General features: G+C 50.1%; 3 protein-coding genes across 3 annotated transcripts; 2 read left to right on the forward strand and 1 right to left on the reverse strand.

Moving 5' to 3' along the window:
- Positions 1 to 784: 784 nt before the first annotated feature.
- Positions 785 to 3,485, forward strand: BO95DRAFT_386314 (Hsp70 family protein; the record flags this gene model as incomplete). Its single annotated transcript, XM_025583497.1, has 4 exons — positions 785 to 811; positions 886 to 1,009; positions 1,069 to 1,134; positions 1,240 to 3,485. 4 exons carry the CDS (start codon positions 785 to 787, stop codon positions 3,012 to 3,014), a joined length of 1,992 nt encoding a protein of 663 aa, XP_025443570.1. The 3' UTR covers positions 3,015 to 3,485.
- A 4,435-nt stretch (positions 3,486 to 7,920) lies between these two features.
- BO95DRAFT_441491 (uncharacterized protein) lies at positions 7,921 to 10,081 on the forward strand. Its single transcript, XM_025586187.1, has 2 exons — positions 7,921 to 8,752; positions 8,855 to 10,081. Exons 1-2 carry the CDS (start codon positions 8,348 to 8,350, stop codon positions 9,854 to 9,856), a joined length of 1,407 nt encoding a protein of 468 aa, XP_025443571.1. The 5' UTR covers positions 7,921 to 8,347; the 3' UTR covers positions 9,857 to 10,081.
- A 406-nt stretch (positions 10,082 to 10,487) lies between these two features.
- On the reverse strand, positions 10,488 to 12,062 carry BO95DRAFT_481123 (S-adenosylmethionine-dependent methyltransferase; the record flags this gene model as incomplete). Its single annotated transcript, XM_025590189.1, has 4 exons — positions 12,021 to 12,062; positions 11,754 to 11,938; positions 11,332 to 11,493; positions 10,488 to 11,260 (listed from the first exon to the last, which is right to left on the reverse strand). The coding sequence occupies exons 2-4, from the start codon at positions 11,812 to 11,814 to the stop codon at positions 10,488 to 10,490; spliced, it is 996 nt and encodes a 331-aa protein (XP_025443572.1). The 5' UTR covers positions 11,815 to 11,938; positions 12,021 to 12,062.
- Between the last annotated feature and the right edge of the window lie 1,160 nt (positions 12,063 to 13,222).

Genomic DNA, 13,222 nt, shown 5'->3' on the forward strand with positions numbered 1-13,222 from the left:
TATACATTTAGTGGTATGCCGTCTTCTCGAAAGAAAGCCAACGGTCAATTATCATCAAAAGAGGGAATATCGTAATGTGTCTCAAAGAAAGAGCAATGCACTCTCAGTCAGACGACAATCATACATACCAGGCTTGTGCAAATGGCGAGGAATAACCTACAGATGGATATTGTTACTATGCAGAGGCTGATTTAGTGGCGGCCGCTCATCGGAGCTTTCTTACTTGGAGAACGGGTACTGCCGGCCGGCGGTACTTGCACCTCAAGTTGTAGAATTTTGTTCTGCGACACTGAGCTTGGTAGAAAAGGTTAATACGTAGTTAATAGTCTACACCGGCGTAGTAGGTATTGTACCCAAGTCTCTATTAATGTTTGGAGAGACAAAAAATCGCCACTAACAACTACTATTGATCGCTCCTTTACTCGTAGCTTCTCGAACTCGACTCACAGGTCCGGCTACGGTCCAGAGCGGTCAGAAGCAGATCTGAGATGTCATTGGACCATTAGCTGCGTTGCTGTGATTCTACCAAGTTCGACGACGGGCCGAAGCTCTCCGGGACGATTTTTACGACGCCTGCCGTCTCCCTTCTTTTACTTTCTTCCTCCCCGGAATCAGTGCAAAAAACTTGTCTTCTTCATCCTACCTCTCCCTTCTCACCTCATCCTACCTATATCCTTATACCTCTATTCATCCTCCTCTCCTATCGATTGAATCGACTGGAGTGCTTCTACACTTCCCTTTTCCTTAATACTTGTATTATCTCTTTCTTTTAATCACATTCACAATGCTGTCCTCTCGCATCTCTCGCGCGGTAGGTTTCCTTTCCCTTCACGCTCAACATACATAATATGCGCAATGAAACCTAACATGGTTCATTCTTCGCAGCTCCCGCGCACTGCTTTCACTCGTGCCCCTGCCTTCAGAGTTCCCGGTGCTTCTATCCGGAGATGGAACTCCACGGAGGGAGGTGAGGAGAAGGTGAAGGGTCAGGTCATCGGTATTGACTTGGGTATGTCGAGAAATATTGAACACTTACGATTAAGACTCGAAGCTCACGTGCTTGAATAGGTACCACCAACTCCGCTGTTGCTGTCATGGAGGGCAAGACCCCCAAGATCATTGAGAACGCCGAAGGTATGTGAAGAATTTTCTTTGCCGGTTGCCGCCAACTACACTCTTAGGACTGGAGTTGCAAACGCAATACAAACTGAAGTAACCTGCGTCTGACTCATTTCAAAGGTGCCAGAACCACTCCTTCCGTTGTCGCTTTCGCCCAGGATGGTGAGCGCTTGGTCGGTATCGCCGCCAAGCGTCAGGCCGTTGTCAACCCCGAGAACACTCTCTTCGCCACCAAGCGTCTCATCGGCCGCAAGTTCACCGATGCCGAGGTTCAGCGTGATATCAAGGAGGTCCCCTACAAGATCGTCCAGCACACCAACGGTGACGCCTGGGTTCAGGCTCGCGACCAGAAGTACTCTCCTTCCCAGATCGGTGGTTTCGTCCTCAACAAGATGAAGGAGACCGCCGAGAACTACCTCAGCAAGCCCGTTAAGAACGCTGTCGTTACTGTTCCTGCCTACTTCAACGACTCTCAGCGCCAGGCCACCAAGGATGCTGGTCAGATTGCTGGTCTTAACGTTCTCCGTGTCGTTAACGAGCCTACTGCCGCCGCCCTTGCCTATGGTCTCGAGAAGGAGGCTGACCGTGTTGTCGCCGTCTACGATCTCGGTGGTGGTACCTTCGATATCTCCGTTCTGGAGATCCAGAAGGGTGTCTTCGAGGTTAAGTCCACCAACGGTGATACCCACCTCGGTGGTGAGGATTTCGATATCTCCCTTGTCCGCCACATCGTCCAGCAGTTCAAGAAGGACTCTGGTCTCGATCTCTCCGGTGATCGCATGGCTATTCAGCGTATCCGTGAGGCTGCTGAGAAGGCCAAGATCGAACTGTCCTCTTCCCTCCAGACCGAGATCAACCTTCCTTTCATCACTGCTGATGCCAGCGGTGCCAAGCACATCAACCTGAAGATGACCCGCTCCCAGCTCGAGTCTCTGGTTGACCCTCTTATCAGCCGCACCATCGAGCCCGTCCGCAAGGCTCTCAAGGATGCCAACCTCCAGTCCAGCGAGATCCAGGACATCATCCTTGTCGGTGGTATGACCCGTATGCCCAAGGTCACCGAGTCCGTCAAGTCCATGTTCGGCCGTGAGCCCGCCAAGTCCGTCAACCCTGACGAGGCTGTTGCCATTGGTGCTGCCATCCAGGGTGCTGTCCTCGCCGGTGAGGTCACTGACGTTCTTCTCCTCGACGTCACTCCTCTGTCCCTCGGTATCGAGACCCTTGGTGGCGTCTTCACTCGCCTGATCAACCGCAACACCACCATCCCTACCAAGAAGTCCCAGACTTTCTCCACTGCCGCTGATTTCCAGACTGCTGTCGAGATCAAGGTCTTCCAGGGTGAGCGTGAGCTTGTCAAGGACAACAAGCTCCTCGGTAACTTCCAGCTCGTCGGTATCCCCCCTGCCCACCGTGGTGTTCCTCAGATTGAGGTCACCTTCGACATCGACGCCGACTCCATTGTTCACGTCGCTGCCAAGGACAAGTCCACTGGCAAGGACCAGTCCATCACCATCGCCTCCGGCTCCGGTCTCTCCGACTCTGAGATCCAGTCCATGGTTGAGGATGCTGAGAAGTACGGTGCTCAGGACAAGGAGCGCAAGTCCGCCATCGAGGCTGCCAACCGTGCCGACAGCGTTGTGAACGATACTGAGAAGGCCCTGAAGGAGTTTGAGGACCGCCTCGACAAGGCCGAGGCCGAGCAGATCCGCGAGAAGATCGCCTCTCTCCGCGAGTTCATCGCCCAGAACCAGTCCGGTGAGGGTACCGCCACTGCTGAGGAGTTCAAGCAGAAGACCGACGAGCTCCAGAACGCTAGCTTGACCCTCTTCGACAAGATGCACAAGGCCCAGGCTGAGCAGCAGCAGCAGAAGCCCGAGGGTGAGAACAAGGCCTAAATGTTCTACCCTGACTGAAAATCCCGTCTCTTGATGTGGGATATTCTTGTATTATCTCTTTCTCAGTATTCCCTAGAGGTTCTCCCTCTACACTTTTGTTTTCATGCATGATATGTACACATACCGATAGCTTTGATTGATCTTGTTCGGTGTATGGGTGTTCTGTTTTTTCCCCTTTCTCCCTTTTTTTCCACTTTGCTATCTACTTGTTGTTCTCTTATCCCCTTTCCTAAACTCCTCTTCGCACTTCTTGGGACGGATCAGCGTTTGTATTTGACGGAGGGCAATCCGTTGGGTCGGATGCATGGAGTGTCTACATCTTGTAACTTAATGACATTATGGCTGGGGACCCACAAAAGAAAAGTATGTGGTGTGGGAACGTGTGACAATAGAAGAAGAAATTCTCCTCTCGATTAAACCGGTGTGCATGCTTGATCTTGTGAAGAGTGGTGTAGTCTTCGCTCAACAGAGAATATTCTATGAGAAACTATCCTTTGTGTGGTAGACATTCTGGAATCGTTCAGAATCGTTTGTGGGCCGCCGACTGCACGCGTGTCCACAAGTAGTCAGTCCCACCTACGGTATGCTGACCCTCCATCGATACCGAGAGACTATCACTGTAATCTGTTCCCAATTCTTTGAGCAGCGTGTAACTAGGGGCTACTACAAAGTGCGTAGTACAATCTCCGGTACTGGGCCCAGCAATGATTGAACTAACCAGCTCAGCATACTTACAGTCTTACCGCATCGGCTTCAATGTCCCTTTCAAGATGGACCAGCCCGTTGTGATTAATTGGTTCCGCAGACTGAGACAGCCCGAACGCCTCATGCCGGAGATGCTGAAGGCTACGTCCCGGGTTGTCAAAGGTCGACGACCCAAGAACTCCTTTCAAGTATGTTCGCCACGAGGACGGCGCCAACAAAAGGAAGGGAAAGTTTCTGATACTTCCTTTCCCCATCTCACCATTATCGCCAGTTGTGCTCACTACCAACGCAGAGACAATTTGCTGATGACTACTAAGTAACTGGCAGGGTAGGAAAGGGACTACCTTACTGACTGACTGTCTGGCGTCAGGGATTGGAAGTTCGGGAACTACACTACACTACAATTATTAGAGGGGGGGGTGGTGGTGGTGGTGGTGGTGGGCACCCGCAAGATAGATCAATGCGCTGACTTGCATAAGAACATAACCAAACAAGAAAAATAGATGTTCATTTGTCGGTGGTTGTAAATCTCGAAGGGCCTTTCTCGTTTGATGATGGAAGGACGAGAAAACAACGTTGACTTCCAGTAACCTTAGTCGGATCCCATTAGTTGACTGTGCCCTTGGCGGAAAGGCGTTATCCTCCAGTCGCCGTAGCGCTTATGTTTCCAGTTCTACTGCTCGCAGCCTCACTTTGGTGAAATGCGCTGATGTGTTTGTCGACGACGGGATTGATGTCTATGGCTTCTGTGGACAGACAATCCACTGTGGGATTGCATCCGTCTGCACTACTATGCAGTATAATAGGCTGTAGGCTGGAGGAGGAGGAGAAGACTATGTAGTGGGTAGCAGTCCTTACATGCAGACTAAATTTCATTGATTGGACTGAAAATCTCGCGATGATGAAGACTACCTAATTTCTGTGTTCCGAAAGTAAACAAGGGTAGAGAGGTGTACAGCACTGCGGTTCTGAATCGCAAATTGCCACGAATCTACAGAGGGTTTTATGGTTATTGTTATTGTTGTTGACATGCATCGGTTGCACCTAAGTACGGCTGACGGTGGCTGTCTCTGGCCTAAAAGTGAGTAAATTCTGATTGCGCTGGAAGGTTGAGATGGGATGGAGAGGAGGAGGGAGGAGGAGGGAGGAGGAGGGAGGAGGGGGGGAACCGGTGGTGGGGAAGGAAGAAAGATCCTTTCTGTGTAGAATTCCATCAATCAAGGATAGACGACAAAGAGGGTGGAAGCAGACTCATTGCTCCATCACTAGTGGAGCGGGATATGCAGGATTGACAGTGCCTTTTTGGACTTATCGATCCAGAGTATTTAATATAGTTCAATGGTCTAAACCGGCAGGCCAGAACATCATCATCCTTGGACATGGACGGGGCATTAGCTTGTTGAGTATGGGGTAAAGGGGACATATATGAAGGGCGGTTAAGCGTCCAAGATGACTGTCTCCTCCTATTAGCTTGTGCGATGATAGTCAACAAGCACAACACATACCATGATTAGTTGAATTAAAGAAGTTGAATGGTTGAAGTATGTAGGATGATGGATGGGAGACGGGGGACGGGGGACGGGGGACGGGGGACGGGGGACGGGGGACGGGAACCTGTAGCGTTGTACTGTATGTATGTCTGTGTATACAGTACTTTCTGTCCTTATCGGCAGCATACAGACAGCCTTCAATGATGCAGCCAATCTCCACTGGGAGACTTGCAGTGGTGGTGCCGCAGAGAGGACAAATCAACGCTGTACACAACTGCAGTCGATACATTGGCTGGCCGACTGGGAAAGTAGACTTGATTTTTAGAGTGGGCTCTGGACACGTACACGATGTAACTTACCGAGTATTATTGAGAAGAACAATTGAATGTTGTTGCGATCTAAGAGTCTAAGCCTAAAGTCTCAGTGACAATATGGAGAGCAATTTGTTAATGATTCAGCTCGGGCCACACAGTGCTTCATGAAGACAGAAGCCTGTTACTAACAGACAGTCCTTATCCGACTGTTACCGACCCAAAAGAAGTCTGGATCGTCTGTTGCGCGCCCCGTTCTTTACCCTGGCTCTGGCTTAGACAAAAAGGGCACTCCTCACGTCCAGCCTAATTTCAGAGCCACTTGGAGCAAGTCTATTTCCTTAGATTGAGGCCTCTACGTCTGGCTGCAAATTTTCTCCTTCATCATTTGTCGATCACTCTGCTAATGTACCTGTTCCAGGAATATTCCAGTTGAGGTTTGGGTCATTCCCCACTTCGTGCCCTCAGTATTACTTACCCTCATCAGCACAATCGTAGTACATCCACTTTTCTCCTTTAACACTGGAAGGAAAAGGTACCGCCCACTTTTCGGTGGACGGCCTGTCTGTCGATTCCCCGTCGCGCCGTCTTTTACTTCAGTCTTCGGATTCTAATGCCATTCCTACGCTGTGGGAACGAACGGGCGGAATTGTTGATGACGGGTTACTGTCGCAATCGATAGAGTATTCCAAATGCCATCGCGTTTGGCCATGTGTCAGACATTAAACTTCCACGATATTCTACCTGTCTTCTCAAAACTTGCGTTACAAGATAAATAGTAGATCAGCTGGGCCTCATTGGCTGCCAGCCTCAGGGCTAAAAATAAAAACCAAGGTAGCACTACTGAAGCGATAGAAAGAGAATTTCGAAACTTTGGATGTACCACATATTAATTGTTTTTATTATTATTTCCAGAATTATTATTACGACAACTTGTTTTACATGCTGAATCTCTTTGCAAGTGTTAAAAAATGCCTTGGTGATTCATCAGCAACTTACCGAGGCGAAAGCACCCGGAGCCTGCCCAGTGAGGGACCACTTCAACCAAAAAGAGTGCAGTCCTTTTGCCGTGGGCGTACCTGATTTTTTGGTCCCATTCAATTCTACGATTCCACCTTGTGTGGTTTTTCGGTACTTCACCCGGGGTGCCCTAGTTGTCATGGCATGGCACATATCAACCCTGGTCTTTGCTCCTGATTCTTCGTCATCTATTTTCTTTTTTCTTTGGTGCTGCTTGTCTGCTTTACGCTAAGCAATCAAGGTGAGTACATCTCAGATCCAAGATTAGATTTGGAGAGGGAAGTGGATGATGAATAAGAAGATTTTACGGAATACATTCATAGGATCCTGGGTCGATTTGTGTTTGTCACTAGTGTGACAGTAGTGGGTTTCTCAGCTCGGAGAGAGGGGGGAAGAGGGGGGTCCAGGCTAATACAACACATAATGAGTTTTGGCACTGAAGGATTTTGGCACCGAGAAAGAAGGGGAGGTGTAATCATTTTGCCAATTTGACAATTGCGTCTTAGGGCAGTTCTCCATGAAGTTCCGATTTTCCTCTCCCTCTTCCAATGCCTCTGTCATCTCCAAAAGAGAGACTTCACGCCTGACAGCTCCAGTCTGTCTCTTCAAACTGTTAAATTCTCCGAACTATGTGTTGCTGCTATGCCAATGAAGCTTAAGAGTTGTGCATTTTTGTCCTACATCACGCGGAGAACTATGGCCAATATTGTCAATTATTACTAGATCTGACATGGGACCTCACTAGTGCTGTTGCAGGTCCCAGAGTCCCAGACTTCATCCATGGACTTGTTTGTTTCCAACTGACCGTAAAATCAAACTGGCTTTTTCTGTTCACAGCTCTAGTCTAGTCTAGTCACCACTGACTACTCTTGACTAGTTTTATTAGCTACTAGCGTCCTGACTAGAGCTGTCCCAGCTGACTGGTTTAATTTATTATTGTTACTATTACTTTTGATGATTATTTCTCCAACTCTGTATCCTCTTCTATTCTTGCGATTGTTGTTTTCTTTTCAATCAATGTTGTCTGAGCTTGAACCTTCGTTCAATCTCCATATTTGTTAGAACTTAGGACCCTTTCCATCCTCGATCTATCGTTGACAACTCTTGGTCGTGTTCTTCCTCTTGGATTTCCCCAAGCCATCGACTCCCCTTGCTTAACCGTTGCCACTTGCATCGTCTTGCAACTCTAGTGGGTGACAACGAAAACCCCCACTGAGGAAAATTTACGGGAAAATCCGTGGAAGGTGGAAAGGGAAAAAAAGAATTGGAGAGAAAAACGGGCAAGCTGCATTGCGCTAGCAATTTGTTTTTTCCTTTCTGTTCTTGGTTGGTACAGTAGTACTCAAGTACTTACTGTACACTTACTCTACTGCCCTTTGACATTGCTTTGATCATTGCTGCAAGTGTAAAAGAGAGTAAGTAGAGTCAGTCCTTGACACCCTGCTTCCCTTGCCCTCATTGAGTTTCATCATATCACCCGCCGTGCGACTGGTATCTCACATCTACTTCAATCCTACTTACCCTCCTTTCCTCTTGCCCCCCACACCCCCCTTCCCTCTGATCCCTCTCACACCTCCCTTCCACCACCCTTGTCGTCCTCCTTCCTGGGTCACGTATTCCCCATTCTTCAATGAGATAACCCTCCTTGGATATACTTCGGAAATCGTGTCAACTGTCGTTTGCGTTCACCGAGGCGCGCATCTTCTTCGCGGCTGCATCAAACTTCCCAGCAAACTTTTGCATCTGCATGCCAGCAACAAGTAATTGCAAATAACTAATTGTCTGACTGAGCATCCAGTCCTCCACCATGACAGTTGCAGCGCCTCCCGTGGCACCAGTGCACGAGAATGGGATCAACGGCGGACTCGGTCATCATGTCAATACTATGAGCCTCCCACGTTTCCACCCAATCGCAATGAATCCGGGCCAAGCAATTCCCCCGGAGCATTTGATGCACGGTCACCATCAATTTCGTCCTTTTCCACCACCACCGCCGCCTCCTCCTATGCAGGAACCAGGCCCGCCAGCTCCGGTTTCCGCTCCAGCACCGCCCGCTCATCATCCGCATATTGACCAGATTGAAGCTCGCCTGAGACAATTGGAGCATGAAGAAGCGGCTCGTATGGCGGCTCGTAGCCATCTTCTCGCCATGCGCAAGCGAGAGGACGAGGACTTTCGTAGGTTGACGGAGAATGCCGAAGCAGAAGAAGAGGTATGGTTAAGAACAACAGCAGAAAGAAGTGAAAATTGTGCCTTATTTATTCTTCCAAAAACAACACCATCTGACATGATACCGCATGTGCCTACGGAATAGGAACTGCGTAGGCAACGAAAGCGCCTGAAAAGAGAATCCATGGGCCTCGGGTATAACGCTGGGATGGACTCCCCGCCGCTTCGACCGACGCCGCCTCGTCGGTTGTCGGAGACCAATGCAGCCACTACCCTTGCATTTTTCAAGCAACAAAGCCCCCCGGAGCCTCGTCCCATCCCTCCGCCGCCGACACAAGCACCTGCACCCCACGTTCCTCCACCTCCACCTGCACCTCAGCACATCCACCATGATCCCACTGGCGCTACCTCGATCAGACGAAAGCAGAAGTATACTATTAAGAATGTCGAAGCCTGGGGAGAGCGACATGGGCGCCCCGCCGCGCATGATCCCTCTGGCAGGGCTCTCTGGAAGCGTCCCTCAGACGGTAGTCTGGTATATTTGACTTGCCCGGTATCCGGCTGTGGGAAGGCCGATTTTGTGACTCTCCATGGATTCATGTGCCATTTGACGAAGAAACACAAGGACCGCAGCCTGGGCAGTCAATCCCGGGCATTGGAAGTATGCGGGCTGGTTTACGACCCCAACGCCCCTCTTCCTCCAGTGGCAAATATCAACCGTGCATCCACGGAAGAGAGCCGGCTCGAGTCCGGCCCCACAGACCATGAAGGATACCAACAAGACATTGAGTATTCTTCTGCGTCGGATGAGGAGGAAAGCCATGATATCCCAGTGAAGACCGAGTCCACAGATAGGACGTTGCCTGCACCTCCAGTAATGACGATGCCCCCGGTTCCAGATCAACATCAACTACAAGCCCGCCTCAACGGCTCGACGAAACAATCCATCTCATCCATCATTGACCGCGACCCGGAGAGCGACCCCCGCGAGCAGCGGTTAGATACGAACCCCCCTCGTCCGATGGAGATTCCCATGCAAACCTCCCCGGACCATAAACGCCCCTTCAAGGACGAGGCCGAGTTTCCTCGTCCACGTGAGCATGAGAAAGAGAACACTGACCCCAAAGACACGGCCGATACACAGTAATAGCAGTCTTATAATTTTACTAATCATCGTTGCATTGCGGTAGTTGAAGACACAAGACGTTCCGCCTCATTGCCTCGCATCATAGTTTTGAGCATGTTTCCGGTGGTGGTTGCTGCCGTGAGGGATTCTGCGTCACATACCCTTTCCCTCCTTTGTATATGTGGGTGGCCTTCTGCATGTTGTTTCTTACTTAATGTAATAATGTCTTACCTCATATGGCTGGCCCCGAGGGTCTCAATCGATCTGAGCTTACCTTCTTGTCTTTCGTATTCCGATCACGTGCACATAGTGGATGCTTACGAATAGTTTATATTGTTGAGCAACACCTCAACGAGCAAACGGATGTTCCATTCCATAGCGCATGGTGACTGCGTTCGTGCTTTCCTGATATCGATCTTTTTGTGTGATCATCCAAACAAATTATCATTAGATATGAATTCCTTGATTCCAATGCCGCGTCACGCAGACTTTTGACACATATACACGCGATTCAGTCATGATAGATCGGTCGAAAGATGAATCAAACTCGGAAGAAGCAGGACACGCAGGAAAATCTCCATTTGCATCTCCCAACCTCATCTGAACTCGACCGACCGACTACACCCTTCCCCCCCCCCCAACCAAATCTCAACTACCTGAGAAGCAGAAGATGCACCAAATACCCCCTCCCGGACTTTAACGCCTCCCCAAGCACATCATCACCGACCCGCCAGACGCGAAAAACCTTCAACGTCTCCTGCAACCAAGCCTCAAACACCTCCGGCGACCGCTGCTGCTGCGCGATGAGGCAGATCGTCGGCGTTCGGCTCCTCGCCCCATAACTATCTGTGGTATACACCGGCCTCAACCGACAGATATCGGCGCACGTGCGCACGAATGGTGCCACGAGCGCATCGTTGTAGATACAGTCGCAGGATACCAGGAGATCGAAGCCTCGATCGATTTCTTGTTCATCGTCGTCGGAACCAGGGTCAGGGTTCTCCAATCCGACGCTGGCCTTCAGCGAGCCTGCGACGTCGGTTTCCCAATCCAGGGAGGTGAAGGTGATGTTCGGTGATGATGTTGATTGCTGTGAGGCGTGTTGTTGTTGCTGTTGCTGTTTGGGTTTGCTGCGTTTGGGCTGCTGCTGCTGCTGCTGCTGCTGTTTACGAGACTTGGAGGATCTGGTTGAGGCTGAGGGCTGGTGGTTGGTCTCGATGTTTTGACGGAAGAGCCGGTGGACGTATTCCTGGTCTGTCGCGATGTAGTGGTGGACCTTGGGCGCGAGGGTGAGGGCATTCAGCCCGGAGATGCCGCAGCCGAGTTCGACGACGGTGGAGGCGGCGGAGAGGAGGGATTGGGTCCAGAGGGGGTTGGTCGCGGAGGATAGCCATTCGGAGAAGAGCGGGGTGATTTTCCAGAGGACTTGAAGACGAACCCGTGTCAGCATGAAGGGTATAGGTATAGATATGCATGACGGCAGGTGGTGGACGAACCTGCGCCTGTTGTGCCCCCTGCACGGGTCGAGGAGAGTAACGTGGGCGATTGATGGATGGTGTAGTCCTGGTTGTTGACTGTGAGGTCGACGGTCGTGGCGCGCGAGTCGACGAAGCCTAAGTTGGAGGATGGGATGTCTTGTGCGAAAAGGTAGAAGGCTTCTGTAGTGCATAGTCGGTTTGGATCAATTAATCAGGTTCTAAGAGAGCTGGCGCTGAGGTAGATGACAAGGGGGCAGGCTAGATTGGCTATGTGCATGCAGATGTATAGGAATCTGGGTCTCTCCCTCGGTCTCTCCCCTCTTCACATGGTATGACTGCAGCGTTGATGATCTATGAAGGTTGTTTCTTCTTCTTCTATGTTGCATACGGCACGCATATACTGGCTGCGATCGAAGCAAATGGGATTGTTCGGGACATACCCTCTTCGGCATCTTCTACCTCTTCTCCAAGTAACGACAGGAAACTGGTGATCCGTTCCATTGTTTCAGAGTTAAATTCCTACCAAACAATCGGAGGTACAGAATGGTGGGCTATAGTATGAATTGCGCCAATGACTGGAGTGCTCGGAGATCGGCGATGCGACGGACAAGACCGGAGGACCACTCTAGTTATAGAGAAACGGGTCTCAATTAGCTTTGCTTTTTTCGAGCAGGAATCAGAGATGGAAGATAGGGAGTATATCGCACTTTCGATTTGGCAATAATCAGCAGCCGATCTGCACGAGCGTGTTTCACTTGATATCAGTGAATCCTCGGCATCTCCCGAAGGATGAAGTTTTGCAGATAGCGCCGGGGGGGGGGCATCGCGGAGGATAGTTACATAAGCGGTGCATAAGCCAAAGATCTAGTCTACGTGACCAACAGTCGACTATAGCCGACGGGCCGTGGGCGTCAGCACTAATGCTCGTCCAGTTACACAAGTATTCCCTGAAAGCTGCTTTTTCCCTGTCATGTCAATGATCGAATTCTATTCTTCGGTCCACGCGAGATTTTTTCTCCAGTGACATGTGAGTAGACTCAGTACGGAGTAAGGGACCCTCAAACAATCAGTGCCAAGCTAGAACTTGCGATCTGAAGCCTAAGAGATGCGAAGGGCGGGCGACAATCATGTTCTGTTAACTAAGATGGGCCCTGTCGGTAAAAATTGCTCGATGATTTCCTGTCAGATCTTTAATGACGATGGGGGCGTCATTGTAGGTCATAACATCCGCCGTTATATGCGGATGACTCCATATTTCGTATCCTGGAACTGTTGACAGTCTGGCTGGACTGCTGGAGTCTTGTGGACCGCGGCAATCCTTCAATCCTGCCTAGACATGTACTAAGTACTGCTGTACAGTCTGTACCCTGCAAAGCTGAATTTAGCGACTGTACCTAACTGTTGTAGCACCTCGTGCACTTTCCGAGCTCCTGACTCTCTTTTGCTCTTCCGTGGCGTCGAATGATTTGTTCGGTTCCAGAACAGATCTCGTAAATGACTGAGAGAGAGCCATGGCGATGAGAAAAAAGTTGTTTGTGCTTTCTCTTAAAGACCAGAGATGATAACAATGACGGTAGTCCGTACCATGGGGGCAATCCCAATTTTCTGTCTTTTCTTTTGGCGATTCTCCAGTCCAACAACTCGCTCCGTCGGGTTCCGTCATACCCAAGTAGTAGCCGCGAATAAGGACCAGGAAAGAGGGGGGGCTTGACCATTTTTCCCGCCCAGCCACAAATAAACTGACTTCATTATTCTGCACTGTCCGGACTAAGTAAGAGAGACAAGATTCAGTCCAGGCTGGCAGCGCGGGAGACCTCTGCGGTAAGTTAACTACCTACGTTACTACCAACTAAGTTACTACCTAGGTAGCTACTAGGTAGCTAGCTTCACCTATCCCGACCTTTCTTTC

The sequence above is a fragment of the Aspergillus brunneoviolaceus genome, assembly GCF_003184695.1.
Source record: "Aspergillus brunneoviolaceus CBS 621.78 unplaced genomic scaffold BO95scaffold_23, whole genome shotgun sequence".
Taxonomy (NCBI): Eukaryota; Fungi; Ascomycota; class Eurotiomycetes; order Eurotiales; family Aspergillaceae; genus Aspergillus; species Aspergillus brunneoviolaceus.